This window comes from Antechinus flavipes, chromosome 5 (assembly GCF_016432865.1).
Source record: "Antechinus flavipes isolate AdamAnt ecotype Samford, QLD, Australia chromosome 5, AdamAnt_v2, whole genome shotgun sequence".
NCBI classification, from domain to species: Eukaryota; Metazoa; Chordata; class Mammalia; order Dasyuromorphia; family Dasyuridae; genus Antechinus; species Antechinus flavipes.
Window position 1 is genome coordinate 160,554,768 of NC_067402.1, and position 19,001 is coordinate 160,573,768.

General features: G+C 34.1%; 1 protein-coding gene across 1 annotated transcript; it reads left to right on the forward strand.

Annotated features, from left to right (window-relative positions):
* The first annotated feature begins 14 nt into the window (after positions 1-14).
* On the forward strand, positions 15-15,223 carry CDNF (cerebral dopamine neurotrophic factor). Its single transcript, XM_051962094.1, has 4 exons — positions 15-402; positions 6,894-7,021; positions 8,885-9,026; positions 13,599-15,223. The coding sequence occupies exons 1-4, from the start codon at positions 282-284 to the stop codon at positions 13,775-13,777; spliced, it is 570 nt and encodes a 189-aa protein (XP_051818054.1). The 5' UTR covers positions 15-281; the 3' UTR covers positions 13,778-15,223.
* Positions 15,224-19,001: the final 3,778 nt, after the last annotated feature.

The following is a 19,001-nucleotide window of genomic DNA, read 5'->3' on the forward strand; positions in this document are numbered from 1 at the left end:
AGGAAAGCGCAAGCGCCAGTTGAAAAGAGTAGGCGGAGGTGGTGACGCCTGGTAGAGAGGTTCCTTCGCTTCGTCCCTCTTCTCACGCCTTTCCCGAGATGAGCCAATGGAAACTAGGGTTGGCGTTTGTGTCATTCTTCCTAACAACTATGGGCAGATTCTGTACTGTACCAGGTTCTCCTTTGCCCCTCTCTGCTGGTGGCTTTATAGAATAGAGGGAACCCTTATTTGTGCGTGTCTCTGACCGTGGGTGGCCCGCGCAATTGGAACTTTTTCTCAACATGCAGCCCTCGACCCCAGCTGCATTCACAGCCCTTACCCTCTCTGCCTACTTTTTTGCCGCCGACCCCATAGCTGTTCAGGGGCAAGAGTCCCCTGTGCTCGTGGGGGCCGACTGTGAAGGTGAGCGGGGGTGAGACTGAACTTGCATGGCAATGGCGCTGAGCTCCAAGGACTGCAGCTGTTGCTTGCACTGCCTTCTCCCTGCCTGGCTTATGCTATAAATAACTAGGAGCAGGAGAATGCAAGTGTCGCCACCCGCAAAGTTTTTTTTTTTTTTTTTTTCTCCCCCGTCCCTTGTTTCAAAAACCATCCGCCTAGTATGCTGTTAATAACCTGGTGAGTTTCCCAACCTTCCCTGAACGATTCAAAGAGGAAACTGCCTACTAGAGGGCTGGTAATTAAATAATGGAGCTCAAAAAAATTACCTTTGTGATCTGATAGTATGTTGCGTCGCATAGACCGACTTATCTATCTATCTGGCTTTAATTTAGTTCGCATTGTTTTAGGAGGTCCGGGGAGATAGGCAGAATCTTTAGTTCACATAAATTCCTTTGTCATTGAGACACTGAGAGATTAAGTGACTTTGTGGTCGCTGATAGAACTTGAGTCTAATTTTTCATTAGACACGATTTCTCCTCCATTCTCACCCATGTCAAGTTGGCACGTTGTACTGAAATCCTTAAGTGGATCATTCCTTTTCAGTTGGAAATTTCTGCATCCCTTTACCCAGAAGGCTTCGAGTACAAAATTCATTCCAAAAGGAAAAAAGAAAATTTAGCTAGGAGTGAGTAAGGTGACATAAACTTAAAGAGCATAGAACATTTATTTTTAAAAAATCGTTGCTTTTTACAGTATAAGTTAAAGGGAATCCAAGTCAGTAACCTCAGGTTTCTCATCTGAAACATGAGGGGGTTTGTTTGGATGATCTCCGGTTGATTTCCATTCTACATTTTTCCATTCTGTGATTCTAAATTTAACTCTTCCTGAATATTCCTTCAACATACAGCACCTGGGAAAGCATTGGTGCTTGATTTAGTAAGGAAGAAATTTAGATATTAATATACAAGAATTGAAAATGATGCCCAACTTAGTTGTTCTGGGAAAGAAGGGTTCAATGGCCAACAGCATGGCAATAGTTAAAGGTGCCATACATTTTTTATTTACTGATTTTAAGTTCTGAGCTCGATTGAAGCAATTAAGTTGTACTGGGCACCATTTACATTAGCTGTTATTTGATTTCATCATTCCTAATCCATCACAACAACCAAAAAGCTTGGAATATAATGTAGCAACTGTAGTAACCAAAATTCCGTTTAATCTTAAGTGCTGGAAGATGCCAATAGAGGTGAAGTTACTCTCCCAAGGTCACAAAGGTAATAATTCAGGATTGAGATGTGATCCTAGGTTATAAGTAAGAATCATATTATCATTGAGTAATTTTATATATATGTATGTGTGTATACATACACATATGTATGACTCCTCTATATCAGGAGACATAGGTGTTTATAAGTCTCCCACCATATTAAGACTTAAAGGAGATGCAGAAATAAACTTTTTGAGGAAAGGATTTTTATTTTTGTAAACCCAGGATCCAACACTGTGCTGGCACATAATAGGAAGTTAATAACTTGTTTTTTGAACAAAAGACCTATTTACACAATATAAAATTTACAAATTTCCAGAAATTTTTTTCAAATAAGAATATTCTATTTTCAATTTTAAATGACGATTTTTTTCTTTTTTGAGATTATGATCTTAATAATACATATTTTGTTAAATTGGCAAACTGCATTTCTTAAAATTTTATATTCATTTCCTATGCATGTCTTCTTTTTCTTGGTAATATGCTTTACTAATAGAATTCGACACAATAATAGCTGAAATTATAATTTCAAAAGGTAAAACTCATGATGATATGATAGCAAGGATATTTCATAGGGAAGGAGATAACAGTGGTAAAAAAAAAACACAAAAAAACATTCAGTACATTTTCACCACTAATTACATTCACTCACTTAGTATTGCCCTTCTGTAGCCTGAGCTTATGATGGAATGAGCTGTGTATCATTTGGAAGCTGATTTTCAGAGATCATTGCACAAAAGTAGAACAAGTCTACAATGACTCAATTTTTAAAAAATGTTTCCAGCCTTACCATTCTCCCTTTTCTCTTCTTGATTCTGTTACCTCTCTGGGGACTAACCTGGATTTTAAAAAAACCAACAAAAAACTTAGTGACTCTTAGCGCTTGGGTTAATATCTAGTTTTAACTTTGAAAAATAGTGTCAATAGTTCTAGGAATACAATGGAATCTATGAAAATGTTTTGAACCCATCAATTTCTGGTTATCACCATAAATATTGTTTTGCATTGTTTTACTATTTTTAATAGTTGAATTATATTTTAGAAAAACCTCAAAACTTTTAGCCTATTTCCTGTAGATGGCATTACTTACTACATTATCTAGTTACTGTATTCTACACTTCATATCTATAGTAGTTGGGAGTAACTTAGTTGGATGTAGTTAGACTTTCTAATCTGTCTCATTCTAATAGAGACTCACATTTATCTATCACTTAAAGGTTTACAAAGCAATTTCTTATTATGGAACTTACCTTATCTGAGGGTTTTCATTAATTCATTCATTTATTCAAGCATATATTTATGTACCACCTAGTACAAAGTACTGAGGACAAGAAGACAAAAACAAAAGCTCCCTGCCTGCAAGAAGCTTACCTTTTATTGGGAAGAAGTATACATACAAATAAAGAAATATTAAAATATGCAAATTACTTAGGGAGGGGATTTGAAAATGATAACCAACAATTGTGGGTCAAGATAGGTTTCAATGTAGGAGGCAACAACTGAGCTGAGTCTTAAAAAAAAGCTTCAAAAACATAGGGTCCTATTCAAGATACCTCATCTTTATGTGTTTGTAACCCTGTATCTTTGGAGACAATGCCAGTAGAGTAAAATCTGGTAGATTTTTACCATATTTCAAAAGTTTACAATACTGAACTGGCTATAGAGTATCTGCCTTTGATATGAAGTTCATGTGAAGACAGATTACATTCTAACGATGAGCGATAGCTTGCGCAAAGGCATGGGGACAGCAGATCAGATGTTGTGTATAGGCACAGTAAGTAGTCCAAGGTGACTGCAACACAATAAGTGAGGAGGATAATGTGTGTAGAGTTTGGAAAGGTGGTATTTTATCCTGACGATTACAGGGCACCTCTGAATCTTCTTGTGGAGGGATGTGACATTCATTGGTATTGATGTAAATAGAACCGGGAGACAAAAGGGAAGTTAAAGCTGAATGGAATAGCTCACAGGTTCTCATTGTAGAGGCAAATACAGGGGGGGAGGGGTTGGGTTTATCATGCATCTAAGGAAAATAAATCATTTCATAGAACATTTGATAGTCTCATATTGTGGTTCCTATAATGAGTCTTGTTAAACTGCTAAATAGCATAAAGAATAGATTTTCATGTATTCATATCCTACCTCAAAAACCAGCCATGTGACTCTGGAAAAATTAGTCTCAGTTTCTTCATCTATGGAATAAGGATAAGAACAGACCCAAAGTTAACTTTAAATGAGATGATAAAAGTAATGTGCTTTGCAAAACCTGACAGTACCATGTAAGTGCTGGTATTAAGAGGACCATGAAATTAAGTGTAGTTTATGCCTCATCAATAGATCTGTTACAGTGGATGATGAGATAAAGAGATTCTATGAAGAACTCAAAAAGACTCTCCAAATTAAATCAACATGTACTTTAATAGTGGTTTCTCTGCAAATGTAGGCTTTGGATACATGGAAAAATGTTGGCAAAAATTGGCTCAAGAGAAAATGAAAGGACTATATAGGAGTTTCACATCTATCCTATTATATATATATCTCACAACCAGTTTATAAGAAAAGAAAAATGTTATAAGAAAAGAAATAATCTTATAATGCTGAGCAATTAAAAAGTCATAAAAACGACAAGATCTCTTCCCATGTATGAGTTATCTAATTAGAGGTATTTTTATATTCATGTCATTAACTTGTTAGAATAAAATCTGAAATCAATATTAAATAGAAGACTAAAAAGGAGCCAAAATTTAGTAGGTAATTGAGATCTTTCTGAGAAATGAGTAAAAAAAGAAACATTGACACAAGACTATTACTATTTCTCAAAGAAGTTAAAATTTAAATTAATTACTACAACAAAGAGACCAAAAGAAACCTCTAAATATCTGATTTCCTTGCTAAGCTGGAACATAGCATAATACAGTTTGGAGTACAATCTTATTTACAAGATCTTAGGGAATAGGATAGTGGCAAGTATCCCTTTACAAGCAATGAGGAATCATAGAGGAATTTAAAAAATGTTTTCAGGAAGCTTAGAAAGAGACCTAACTAAGCAATTGCTTTCTTAAAGCACAAGTCTGATTTTGTTACTCTCTTCAATTAATTTCCAGTGGCTTCTTATCTCTAGAATAAAGTCTGTTTAACATTTAAAGGTTTCATAATAAGACCTCAACTCATCTTTCTACTTTATTCTACATTTCTGCTTCCATGTTGTCCAGTCAAACTGGCCTATTTACTATTCCTAATAAGTGAAGGTCCTCTTTCCCTCTGTGTGCCTTAAAATAGACTGACCCCCACTCCTAGAAGGTATTCCTTCCATCTGTAGTTCCTAGAATCCCTGTTCCTTCATTGATCTTCTCAAATGCTGCCTTTTAAAAATTTTTTCCAGAACCAAATTCTCCCCTCCCACTAATGCCTTTCCCTCAAATCACTTTGTATTTTTCTACAAATAAATCTTGTTTGTCTCTATATATGTATGTATTATCTCACTTTTCCAGACTGCAAACTTCTTAAAGGCAGGAACTGTTTTCTGTTTGTCTTTGAATCTCCAGTGCCTAGCATGATACCTGGCACAACTTTACTTTAAAAATGCATGTTGAATTCAACAGGATTTAATAAAAGAGTTGAACTAGATGACCTCATTATATGTCAAATTATCTGTTGATTAGATTTGGAGGATTTTATCAGGGTCTTCATAGGTACTCTTATTTTTTCATCCTTTGGAATACACGTTGGCACATAAACTGAAGCTCTTTCCACTGTGGTCCCCTTATGAACACTAAAATTCAAGGTAGCCATTTGAATTTTTACACTTCTCTGTTTATACACAGTGAAACCAATGTTGCCAACTCCATAATTACCACCAGTACATTTTGCTGCAACTTTTATCATTTATTACAAGAATGTCAGTATAGATTTTTACTTTCATTAATGTTGAATCAATTTATTTGTAAAGATTTCACATATAACAAATTTAATTAATATTAGAGATGCCCTAAAAATCATGAATTTTTGTCTTCTAAGCATGTACCATTGTGCAGAAAGAGGCCACACATGATAAAAAGACATTTTAAAAATCCTTTCTGTTTCATGGTTCTTCATAAGCAAAGTTAATCTCTTAGTGGACAAAGGACTTTTTATGAGCTTCTTTATCCAAAGATAAGTTGGCCCTTAGACAGCAGACACATTATGTTGACAAGGCAATGCTTTAAGTCTTTGCAGCTTGTCAAACTTGTTAAAGGTTGTGTTCTATAGTATTTGATGTCCCAAGATTACCTCCATGAAGTGGAAAATTATGATCCACAATTCCAATTTCCCCAAGTGTTACTTCTCTGGTATTTTAAAAACTTTTACAATCTTACCACAGTTTACCATTCTAACCTTTTCCACTTTATATGCTCTATAATCTAGCCAAATTGGCCTTACTGTTCCCCCTCCATGAAATTTCATCTCCTGTATTTTTGCTTTGTACATATAGGCTGTTTCCAATTAATAGAATGTATTAACTTTCTATCCTTAATTTTCTTCAAAGCTCAACTCAAAAAGATAATTATCACATTAAATATTTCCTTCTCAAGGCCAAATATCCCCAGTTCCTTTAACCAATCCACATATGGCATAGTTTTTAATCACTTTCCTATTTTGGTCATGTTTTGAAAATATTGTATCTTAATTGTTTTAAAACTTAGCACCTAGAACTGAATAGAATATTCCAGATGTGGTCTGACTAGGTTCTAGTATGGAGGGACTATCACTTGTGTGCCATGGACACACTATGTTTCTGTTAGTATAGCCTATTATGACATGAAGATTTTTGTCTGTTTCACACTTTGATGCTTATTGAGTTACAGTTTACTAAAACTCAGATTTTTTTTTTACATGAACTGCTTTTTAGCAACATCTCTCCCTTCCATTCTGCAGATTTTTTTTAATCATGATATATAACTTTATATTTATCCCTAATAAATGTCATCTTTTTAAGTTCAGAACATCTTTCTAATATCAACTTGTTTTTTCTTTAAATTTAGGACTTACCTTGAGACAATTTCTTGCTTTTCAGCAGATTGTAGGGTCAAAGAGTAATCTGTTAAATTATAACTAGATGCCTGAAAACAATTTTGATTGAATCTGAATTCACACTCCTGACAAAAACCAGTGATATCTGTTATGTTGATTTGTTATCCACAAATTTTGTGTAAGTTTATGGTTTTTTAATAGTGCATACAAATAAAATTTCTTTCTTTTTTTCTAGTATGTAAAGAATTTCTGGAAAGATTCTACAGCTCCTTAATAGCCAAAGGTGTTGACTTTTCCCAGGAAATCATAGAAAATGAATTAATTAGCAGTTGTTTAGATTCCAAAGGAAAAGAAAATCGTCTGGTATGGTAATTTTTCATCTTTCCCTTTCAATTTTTTTGTTTGCAGATGACTTAATTTTGTTTTTTCTCCCTCCCTTCCCTGCCCCCTTCCTTTGTTTCCAAACTCTTTTTGAGTATGACTCTTTAAAAAAAAATTCAGGATCCCTTTCTCCTGGTCTGGTTGTATTTATTTATATAATGTATAACTATTGATTGAGAAAATATAAATGACAAAAGATGACTTCAATTAGTGATTCAAGTAGTGACTTTAAATAAGCTTGTATTTTATTAATCACAGCAGCATCAATATACATTTTAAAAGGTATGTATATGAGAGACCTTTATTCATTCAATAGAAGGGTTTTTAATCCTATTACATAATGTTTCATGTTTTGATGGAGTTGAATGAAGATCAAAATGATAGTGTTTGATGATGGATATGAATTCATATATTTGCAATAACTCCATTGTAAGTATATGAGATCCTTGATTCACAGACTGTGAATAACTTTTCTAAGCCATTTAGTAAAGTTTTATGCTCAGCAATGGATATATTCTACTCTGGTTAAAGTTGTGGGCATAATCTACATCCTTTATCAGTTCAGCTAACATTTTTTTTAAATAACTTTTTATTGACAGAACCCATGCCAGGGTAATTTTTTACAGCATTATCCCTTGCACTCACTTCTGTTCCGATTTTTCCCCTCCCTCCCTTCACCCCCTCCCCCAGAGGGCAAGCAATCCTTTACATGTTAAATAGGTTACAGTATATCCTAGATACAATATATGTGTGCAGAACTGAACAGTTTTCTTGTTGCACAGGGAGAATTGGATTCAGAAGGTATAAATAACCTGGGAAGAAAAACAAAAATGCAAACAGTTTATATTCATTTCCCAGTGTTCTTTCTTAACATTTTTTTCCTAATTGAAGATTGTAGGATAGTCACTTGGGGTTGGGCTAATGAAATTCCAATAAATTTATAAGAATTTGGGCTACCTATAATATTCTCAAATGGATTGTATTTCAAGAATAAATCAGAGAGGCTAGAAGGCATCTAGGCCAGATGTTTGAAAGGTTTTCTCTCTCCAAGACTGCTGACCCAATCTTCCTTCTACTCCCTGGGTTTGGTTGGGTTATTGCACAAAATCTTCATCATCCTCTCTCATTCTCTTGCCGTACATTTTTGCTTTATGTGTATAAATATATTTTGTATAGTATGTTCTTTCCTATAGAAAGGCAACATGTTATACTGGACAGAAAATGGGCCTTAGAGTAAGGAAGAGCTGAATTCATGTCCTGCTTCTCACTCATATTTCCCAAATAACCTTGGGCAAGTCATAAGGCAGCTTTTTGAGACTTTAAAGTTAGAGACTAGGTGGTAATCTGCATGGGTAGATGAAGTTTTCACATCATTAGTTTCCTATATGGATGAAATCACAAGAGCAGCAACATAGTTTAAATCTGTGGTATCACTGAGAACCATTTTAGTTTTTAAACTCCTTAAAAGAAGGAAGAATACATCCTTTGAATTTACTTTGTAGGATCTCTACCACTTACATGTGAAAATATGAAACTATCATCTTAAATATTTTTATTATTTAAATCTCTGTCAATACCTTGACTTTTGCTTATTTTTACTTAAAATGCTATATATAGTACATTCCTGAAACAAGACAATTTATAATAGAAATGGCCATAGTCATAATGTAATTTATCTTTCTTGTGGCTTTGATCATGAGAGTTAAAAAGTTAAGGGTTGAATTGTAAGGATCAAGTTATTTCCACTTCCATCTCTAGAAACAATTTTTGAGCTACTATGTTATTCTAATTTTCATTTTTTTAAACATTGTAAATAAATACTCTGGATTGATTCTTTCTTTTCAGTGCTATTATCTCGGAGCAACAAATGATGCAGCCACAAAGATCCTAAGTGAAGTCACTCGCCCTATGAGTGCCCATGTACCAGCATTAAAGATTTGTGAGAAGTTGAAGAGGATAGACAGTCAGATCTGCGAGCTTAAATATGGTATAACTACAGTAAAATCTATATTATGTCAGCATCCCCATTTGGCTGGAAACACAGAAGATAAAACCTTTTCTCGTCAAAGAATCGCATCCAGATCCAGCCAACTTTAAAAATCCTGTTTAAATGATACTTTCTCCAAGAAGACATCTTCCTTATGCATAAATCTAGTCATGTCACTGCTTTACTTAAAACTTTTCAGTGATTCCCTATTGAAATACCATTTAAATTCTTAAAATGTAAATTCCTTCACAATCTGGGACTAAACATTGCTTTTTTATTTTATACTTCTCCTGGCCACATGTGTTATGATACTGTCAAACCTTACCCCCTTATTCCAACTGGCATTTTTCCATGTTTGTTCACACTGTTCCCTACACTTAGAATGTCTTCTACCAATTGAATTCTTTTGCCTAATTTTATGAGTGCCATTTCTTTCAAGAAATGCTAATTCTTCCAGTCAATAACAATCCTTTTCTCTTTGAACTTTATGTTTTTATATTTATTTGTGTCTTATTTCTCCCTATTTGATTTCAAATTTTTCAAGTATAGGGACTGTCATTTAATCTTGTATCTCCCCCACTGAGCTGCCTTAGACATTTAATAAATCTGCTAAAACTGAAGGGGAATAGTCATCCAAAGAGAATAATTTTGTAGCTGTTTATAATCCTAAGAGACAAATTTTTTGCCTATTTAGTTGATCAATAAGCTCCATATCAGACGCTATCTTCTGCTGAAGATGCAAAGACAAAAGCTAAATAGCTTTTGCCCTCCAGGAGTTTATACTGTGAATACATGCAGTCTTCAGGGCATAAAAAGAATGTAAGCCTTTTTTTTTTTCCCATGTGAAATCTAGCTAATTTACTAGAGTTAAGTTTTTAGGGATCAGGTTATTTATATAAAATTTTTGTTTTAGACAAAGTCACATTTAGCAAGAAAAACAGAAAGGGCAAGTCATGGCACATGATGTTTGATATATTAAGCTAGAAAATATGAATGTTATTGTTCAATGGGATTAGAACTCTGCAAGGAAAAGTGATAGGTAGTTCAACAAGGTGTAATTTGTTGTGGCAACTTTACTTCATTCAGAAGTATCTTCCTAGTATGGGCCTAATTGTTGAAAGGCTTGCAGCACAATTCCTATAGGCTTAGATATTGTTTTCTGCTAACATGGAAATATTCAGAAAATGAACATTAATTATTAAGAGTCACTTACACTTTGTTTCAATTCAACAAATAATTATCAAACATCTACTATGTGTAAACTATTGTGCTAGGTAGGAATGTGAATTATTTAATAATTTAATAAGATCTTAAGATTTTCAATGTGTGCTACATTCTAATTATATGGTATCTTTGAAAACTATTGTTTGCTCTTTTTGTTTTTTCTCATCTAAATTGATGAAGTAAAGTTCAGTTTATAATAGAAAGTGTCCTAAATTGGGTGTAAGGAAACCTGAATGTCCTGGCATGTGGACCTGACTTTGGGAAAGTCAGTTCAGCTCAATGAAGCTTAGTTTACTTTACTGTGAATGAGCTGTGTATGGTAACTAAGGCTGTCTTCAAATCTGAAGATGTAGAAACAGGTTTCTGAGAACAGACTGTAATAGGGAAGAAGGTAGCAATATCTGTGATATTAGATATTTCCTGAGCAAGGCAAGCATCAGTAAAGGCATCCTACATAATCAGGGGTAGCAGGATGTTTCAACTCCCTTGGGATGGAGCCACTATGAAAGTTGTGTGAGGTATAGAAAGGTGAGGTGGGGGTGCCGGTGATAATCTGCTTACTTTACAGTTTTGCCTAATGATAACTTTGATCCTAGGTTGCTGATCATAAATTGTTATTTTGTATTGGGTTTAAAATATAGTTTTAACTTCAGTGAAGTAGGACAAGACCCTTACACAAGCAAAACATTATCGTATGCCCTCTTATTAATGAGGAGGAATGATTGCTTACTAAAGAAGCCTCTGGGGAACCAGAGACATTAGCTTGGTACCTGTACAAGCCTGTTCAGGTAGGAATTAGATACTCTTAGCAGTCTTTCTTCTCTTTTTTTGTTAATGTCAAATGCCAGAGGCTGAGTGCAGGCATGCGAGCACACGTGCGGGTACACACACACACACACACACACACACACACACACACACACACACACAGTGTGCTAGGAGAGTAGTTGATTAATGCAAATTAGTTTTCTTCCTGAAACTACTGATCTTGATGTGCTCACTTTTTTATATTATTTCTTCCCATTGTTGGCAGAGAAACATATTGGGCAGAACTGAGTGAGTTGTCAGTTAGTTTAAGCTCTGATAACTTGTACTTTTAGGTCAACCATCAAATGAAGAAGTATAATAGATATAGAATTTGCTGGTCCATAGATTTTGAAAGTATCATTTAGTAATTTTTTATAAAAATAAGAAAGAGAAATGAAATACCTCTGAATAAATTTCTGGAAGAGCCTTAATCTTTCTAGTCCAACTTTATTTAGATTCCAACTCATTTTTATTAGAATTAGCAAATACTTTATATCTCTATTTTAAAATTACTATGTTCTTTTTTATTTTGGGGGGACTAGATGGCCCATGAAACTGATAAAAGTATAAATGACTCTCAGTCTGAGATAGTGACAAGGTAATGGGAAAGGTAGAAAGAAAAAAGTTTTTAGACTTTTTACAAATAGTAATTTAATTTTGAATATTCTAAATGTGAGCTCTTTGTCCAATGATCCTCCAGTGATAATGGATCTATCATTAAAAGAGATTGTGTTACACCCACATTGGCATTCTTGCTATACTTTAGAGAAAGACATAAAAATGCAGCTAAATGAATGAATGGTGCACTTTTTTTCTTTAAAAGAAAATGAGTAGATTTCCCCATATGCCTGAAACCAACTGAGGTATGTCAAATAGTCATTGTTGTTGTTTGTCCTTCATTCTCAAAGAGGACCATGACATCAGAAATGTGATGCCATGATATGCGAGTGAATTGAATTTAAGTGAGGGAGGACTGTACAAGGTCACCTGCTTCACCTTCCCCTCCTATACCAAATAGTAATCACTGAGGCACTGAAACACAAGTAGTGGTCATATCTATTTAGGGGTATTGAGATAGCAGTTTGTCAACCTGATTAAGAACAATAGTCTGTTGTCTTCCCATGGAACATATCAAAACTTGACAGAAAACCTCCCAAGGCTTGTCAAAACTAGATTAAAATTACTTAACACTTATAATTGATGTAGGCACAACTGATACTTGCAGAAGATATCAAGAAAGCATTGCCAAAGGTTACAAAGCCTTGAATAATAAATTGAATCCCATTACTAAAGATGCCCTTTGAAAGCAAAGTATAACAAAAGGAAAAACTAATTTGGAAAAATTAAGAAATAATTAAGAGATGGTTTTTGAATTTCAGGACCACATATAGAAAGACTTCTGACCAGGGATGAAGTGCAGCAAACAGACTAGCAAGAGAATTTTTTTCTAGCGTCTTAATGAATGTAATCAAAAGAATTTTAATTGAAAAAAGGTGAGGTAGGGAGAAAATGCCTTATGTGTCTCCACTACAATAGCTCAAAAGTAATCACTAATAGCTCAGTGTTAACTTGGAAGAGATGTTTCCAGAGGTAAGCTTGAAAAATCTATGTTTGACCTGTGCTCTTTATCAAGAACCTATATAAACATAAATAGTATTCTTATCATAACTTCAGATGATGGGGGGGCAGCTAAGTAACACAGTAGATAGTGCACTAGGCTAACCTCAGACACTTAATACTAGCTATGTGGCCCTGGGCAAGTCACTTAACCCCAATTGTCCAACAAATAAAAAAATTTAGAATACATAAACATGAGAGTGACTACCTAACATACTAGATGATAATCAGGATCCAAGAAGATCTTGAAATACTAAAAAATTGAGATGAGTTAAATATGATGAAATTTGATTAGGATAAATTTTATTATGCTTTTGGTTTAAAAAAAAATCAGTATTGCACATATTGCTATGAAGTACAAGAATTGCTACAAAGAAGTTAAAATTATATACCAGAAATTTAGAGTGGTGAAATCAGTTTGATTTTGATGACTTTTTGTGGAGATACTCAGATCTGGTGACTGCAGTACTAGAGTAATGAGATCATGGAGGATTATCCAGGACTGAAGAGTAGGAAATTGGAAAAAGTAAAGTAGAAAATTTTTAGATCAGTATAGTGCTTTGACTTCTCCTCATGCTTAACAATTGCTATCTTGTTGCTGCAGTTATTTGTCAATCAGTAAATATTTATTAAATACCTATTACGTATCAGACACTTTGCATATAGTTTTTGGGTATATTTTATCCCTTTACTATAGTGTAAACTTCTTGATAGATGGAATCATATCTAGTTTTATCTTAGTATCCCCAGAATTTAACATAGTTCAAGGCACTTGCTGAGGCTCAGAGACTGCAAATAGCTCAGAGACTGAATTAAGAATTGAAACATTCCCCAGTTCCCCCTTGAGTGCTCTTAGATTTAGCGTAATAAAATATATACTTTGCTTCCTAAGAGTTTTTATCTTTTGATTCTTTTATTTTTCAGAGAAGAAGTTGGACTTGGAATCAGTGGATCTGTCAAAGATGAGAGTAATTGAGTTGAAAAAGATTCTCAACAGTTGGGGAGAAGAGTGCAAAGCATGCATAGAAAAAACAGACCTAATAGATCTCATTAAAAAGTTGGCACCCAAGTACACATCTGCAAGTCCAAGATCAGATCTTTGAATGAAATTTGAACAAAGTGACTACATTAGCAAATCATCAAAATGATGACGATTCTGGCCTTAAAAAATGTGAATTATGAGCTACTGTTATAACCAGCTTGTGGCACAGATATCATACTTGTTTGTCCTGGTTTCAGAATACACTACTGGTAATGCTACCAATGCCAATTGCCTTATATTAACAGTGTATACAATTGTCACATTCCTTGCAAAGATATAAAAATATTTTGAATTACTTTTCCCTCATACAGCTTATTCCTAAGGTATGTGGAAAGCATCACCTTTTCCCTCTCAGGGGAAAATTGAGGCATTCAAAAGTCATTATAGGGTTTATCAGTAGTGATGGACGAAGTCTTGTTCTCATCCTTACATTAATGATTAGTCAAAAGTACTGGATTTAAGAAAAATAGACAATTTTTCTTTTTAAAAATTCACTTTATTTGATAATCCCTTTGAAGACAGTTTCAGAACCCTAGTCAGAGTTTTACAAATAATGACTTTTCTTATACTTAAAATCCCAATATAACTATATGCTTTTGATATGTTTGATCTCTAAAGTAGCAGATCTGGAAGAGCTGCTACAAAATTATTTTCCTCAGCTAATTTCGTGACATTTCTTAATCTGTTGGCTAAATTAAAGAGACCTTGAATAACTAAGTAAAAATAAACATGTGGAAATGTATAACAAGACTGGGAAAAATCTATCAGTATTTGTCTTATTCACAGAACCATATCATTTAGGTTTTTGCTCTTCATGGTCACTACTTAGATATATATTTTTTAAAATATGGAGCATATGTATTGTAGCAATTCATTGATTTAAAAATATAAATTATGTTCATTTTAAATCCTGTGTACATTATATTTTTCAAGAAATAGTTTCCATTCAGAGTAGCAGCCTACTAGTATATTGAAATACTAGGTTTTGTTTTTGTTTTTCTTTTTTAAATCTACTTAGCAAAATGATGTACTGCATGTTTGCCATTCTTCTTTGGCAATGTGGCTCAGTGTCTTGAGTTTTAATTCAGCACATCACCATTCTACAGTAATAAATTATATTATGATAAACATCCTTTCAAATTTTAAAAAATTAATCTGTCCCTCAAATTACTTTCTTCCTACTCCACAGTGAGCAAATTAAAAAAACAACAACATTAAAACCTCCAATTCATAAGATGCCTAAGAGAAATGCCTGCATTGGCCATATTTAGACATACTTTTGACACAAGGTTACAATATCTATTGGTAGTATGAAGATATGAGTTTCTAATGCCATTTTATGAATTTTAATGTATGAAATCTTACTGTATTTAAATATCAACATAAAGATAAAAAAACTACTGTATACTCGACAGAATTGAAGTTATTACTTGATTCACCACAATAGTTTCAAAAGTTTTAATGGGATTCAAGAATTATTAAAAAAAAAACAAACAAACTCATTTAATAGGAGCTCTTTTGGTGATTTATTGTGCATTTGATTCTTATCTACAGTTTCACAGGGGTTGCACAAGTAGAGGGAAAAACTGCCCAGATTGAAATTATCATTTGTGTTTCCATTCTCATTTCCAGAGTTTCTACCAGCAAATGAATCCTCCAAGTAGGTAGTAAGGTTGTAATACCCCTCCAGAAAACTGGTAATCTCCTGGATCATGTTTTTTGTTGAAGATAGCATAAGATTTAGAACAAAAGAACAAAATGTTGCCAGGTTAGAGCTTCTATCGTTCTCTATAAAATACTTAAATTTATTCTGAATTCATGCATTTTAAAAATATATGGTAGAATTGTATTTTTTCTGCTAAATTCAACTTGATATTTAAGACTGCACTAAGCACCAGGATGACAAAGATTAAAAAAATGAAACAATACCTACCTCAAGGAACTTTTTTTTCTAGAGGAAGAAAACAATTTGTGCATAGGTAAGTAATTATAAAATAAATACAGATTTCAAGATACTATCAACCAGAGAAATCAGGAGATGATATTGAATTGAGCCTTGATGATGCCTGGTGGGTTCTGAGAATCAGAGGTGAAGAGGTAAAATATGTAATTGGGATGTGGAATATTATGTGCAGCGAATCGCAAATGGACCAGTTTAACTGAAATAATAGAGGGGAGCAAGGAAAGGTTATATAATTATCCTATAAAAATAGGTTAAAATAAAAACTCTAACATTTAAGGTCCTTCAAAATCTGTCTCTGATCTAGCAAAGGAAAATGCTCTGGAACTTCTGGAGTGAGAGATTGAAGAGTCAGATCAGGAATTTAAATTTGACAATGGTGGGTAGAGAGGAGGGAAGTTGGACATAAGAAGACCAATTAAGATACTATTGCAGGAAGAGAACAGCATTTGCAATAGAGTAGTTATTGTATGATTGCAGAGAAGGATACACAAGTTGTATGTGTAGAATCAATAAGACTTTGGTAATTATTGATTATGGGGGAATGAATGAATGGAAAGTGGAAAATGTTTTCTAGGTTGAGAACCTGGGTGACTGGAAAAAATGATAGTGCTTCAGTATAAATGAGGAAAGATGTTAAAGAGGGAGAAGTGAATTTAGTTTTAGAAATGCTAATTTTGAGATATCTATGAAATTCAGGTAGAGATGAAGCAGGCAATTAGAGATAAGACACTTTATTTCTGGAGAGAATTGAGAATTGTAGATTTCAGAATCACAGAATTGAGAGTTGGAAAAGAACAGTGTATACTAGGCCAATCCATAAGACAAAGGAATCCTCACAATAATATTCTTGACAATCTAGTGATCATCCAATTTCTGCTTGAAAATTTTCAAAGAAAAAATCACCTTTTGAGGCAATCTAGTCACCTGCTTTCAAATAATAGTGGAATCCATGGGAGCAGATGAGATTACCAAATGAATATGGCAAAAATAGAGCACAGAAATGAATCTTAAGGTGTTTCTACATATCTAGGTAAGACATGGATAATGCTGAAAAAATGGAATGAACAGAGAGGTAGAAGAGAATTATGACAGTATTATGTAAGCATGGGGAAGAGAGAATATATAGAAAGGGTAATCAATATTAAATGCTGCAGAGGTCAAGAAAAGACTTGAGATTTCTGGGTCACATTGCCCCAAAATGGAGGATTAGATCTTTTTTCCAGTCCCCATTAACTTTTTTTTTAATTGTTTTTTTTTAATTTTTATTTAATAATTACTTTATATTGACAGAATCCATGCCAGGGTAATTTTTTTTACAACATTATCCCTTGCACTCGTTTCTGTTCCGATTTTTCCCCTTCCTCCCTCCACCCCCTCCCCTAGATGGCAAGCAGTCCTATATATGTTGGATATGTTGCAGTATATCCTAGATACAATATATGTTTGCAGAACCGAACAGTTCTCTTGTTGCACAGGGAGAATTGGATTCAGAAGGTATAAATAACCCGGGAAGAAAAACAAAAATGTAGATAGTTCACATTCGTTTCCCAGTGTTCTTTCTTTGGGTGTAGCTGCTTCTGTCCGTCATTTATCAATTGAAACTCAGTTAGGTCTCTTTGTCAAAGAAATCCACTTCCATCAAAATATGTCCTCATACAATATCATTGTCGAAGTGTATAATGATCTCCTGCCCATTAACTCTTAAAAAAAAATCCAAAAAATAAAGTTCCAGAAATAGAACAATTATAGGTGAATCCACAAGGCAAGAAAGCAAGAAGTTCAATGAAGTAACAGCCTTATGAAAGAGCACTTGCAAATCTTTAATGTGCTCACTCAGTATTCCTTCCTGACCCAGTCTCCTTACTCTTGACGTATCACATAACAACCAACCCATAGACTTGTGTTATGCAGAGGGAGGATGTAGAGATTCTACCCAGAATACCCTCCCCTAACTATGAAGTCAATAGATGGTGATTCAGCTGAGCAAGGGGAGAAGATAGGGCCTACAAATGGGACTGGGCCAGGGAACTATGGGTGTGGCCACATTCAACCTAAAGGAAAGGGAATTTGAATTTATTCAGAATTAGCTCTGTGCCCTGCAAACTACTGTTGACAGGGAATCAGAGCTGGCAGTAAAATTTTCTATTAAATGAGGCTAAAACTGTTGAAGTTTAGTCTTGTGAACATTTTTATCAAAGGGAGAGAAATCAAAGTGAATGATGGGAAAACATAAAGGGGAAGAAGGACCACAACCAAAAATTTCAAGAGAAAGAAAAATAAAAAAAACCTAGAGTATAAGCAGAAAAATTCAACACAATTGTATTAGAAGGAATAATGGGTACAAACTCAAGAAGTTTGCAAACTTTTCTAAACCAATGTCAGACAAAATCGAACCAATATCTGATAAAACACTCTTGTGAAATTCCAAGAGAACTTTGTTATTGAGTTCATTATGTCTAACTGTGACCCCCATTTGGGATTATTTGGCAAAGATACAGGAGTGATTTGCCATTAATTTATACAGCTCATTTTATAGATGAAGTGAGGAAAATGGTTAATCTTCCTGATCCCAGCTCAGTGTTCTATCCATTGCACCACCTACCTGCTTAAGAAAATATGGAATCCCTAAACAATGTTCCAGAATTGTTCAAAAGAAAATTGAAACTGTAAAAAATAAGAGAAAATAAATGAAAAGTATGGCTTGCACAACAGAAAAAAAAAATAGAAAAAAGTTAAATTGTGTCATCTCTCCTAAAAAGAGAAAGAGATCAACAGTTTTGGAATATAAATACACTGAAGTAAAGAACAATATGGATGAAGAGAAGAAAAAGCAATAATGCTGAAAGAATATGTAGAGAACACAGATAGTGGGGGAACTCTGGGTGAGGTATAAGACCAATGATAGCCATGCTTTAGTCTTCTTCTAGCTCTTTTTTTGGCTCTCAGGTCTTTTACACCTTGCAACTCATGTGGGGACCTTCTCCATCTTCACCCAACCCCAAGTTTTCAGCTTCCCTATTTCAGTGCAAGTTTTTTGAGGTCAGGGGACTCTGTGTTCGTTTGTGTTTGTATCCCCAGAACTTAGTGCAGTGATTCACACATAATAAGCATTAAATGGTTGGTGCCTTGCCCAAGGTTACAAAGATAACTTGTCAGAGGTGAGATTTAATTAAGTCTTCTGATTTGAGTCAATACTCTTCTCCACTGTTTCATGCTACTTATAATCTTTGGAAACTTAAAAAAGAGCAACTTCAGTGGAACTATTGTGTAGAAATGAAAGTTTGAGAGATTTAGAAGTGAAGGTGAGGAAGTGAGAAATTGA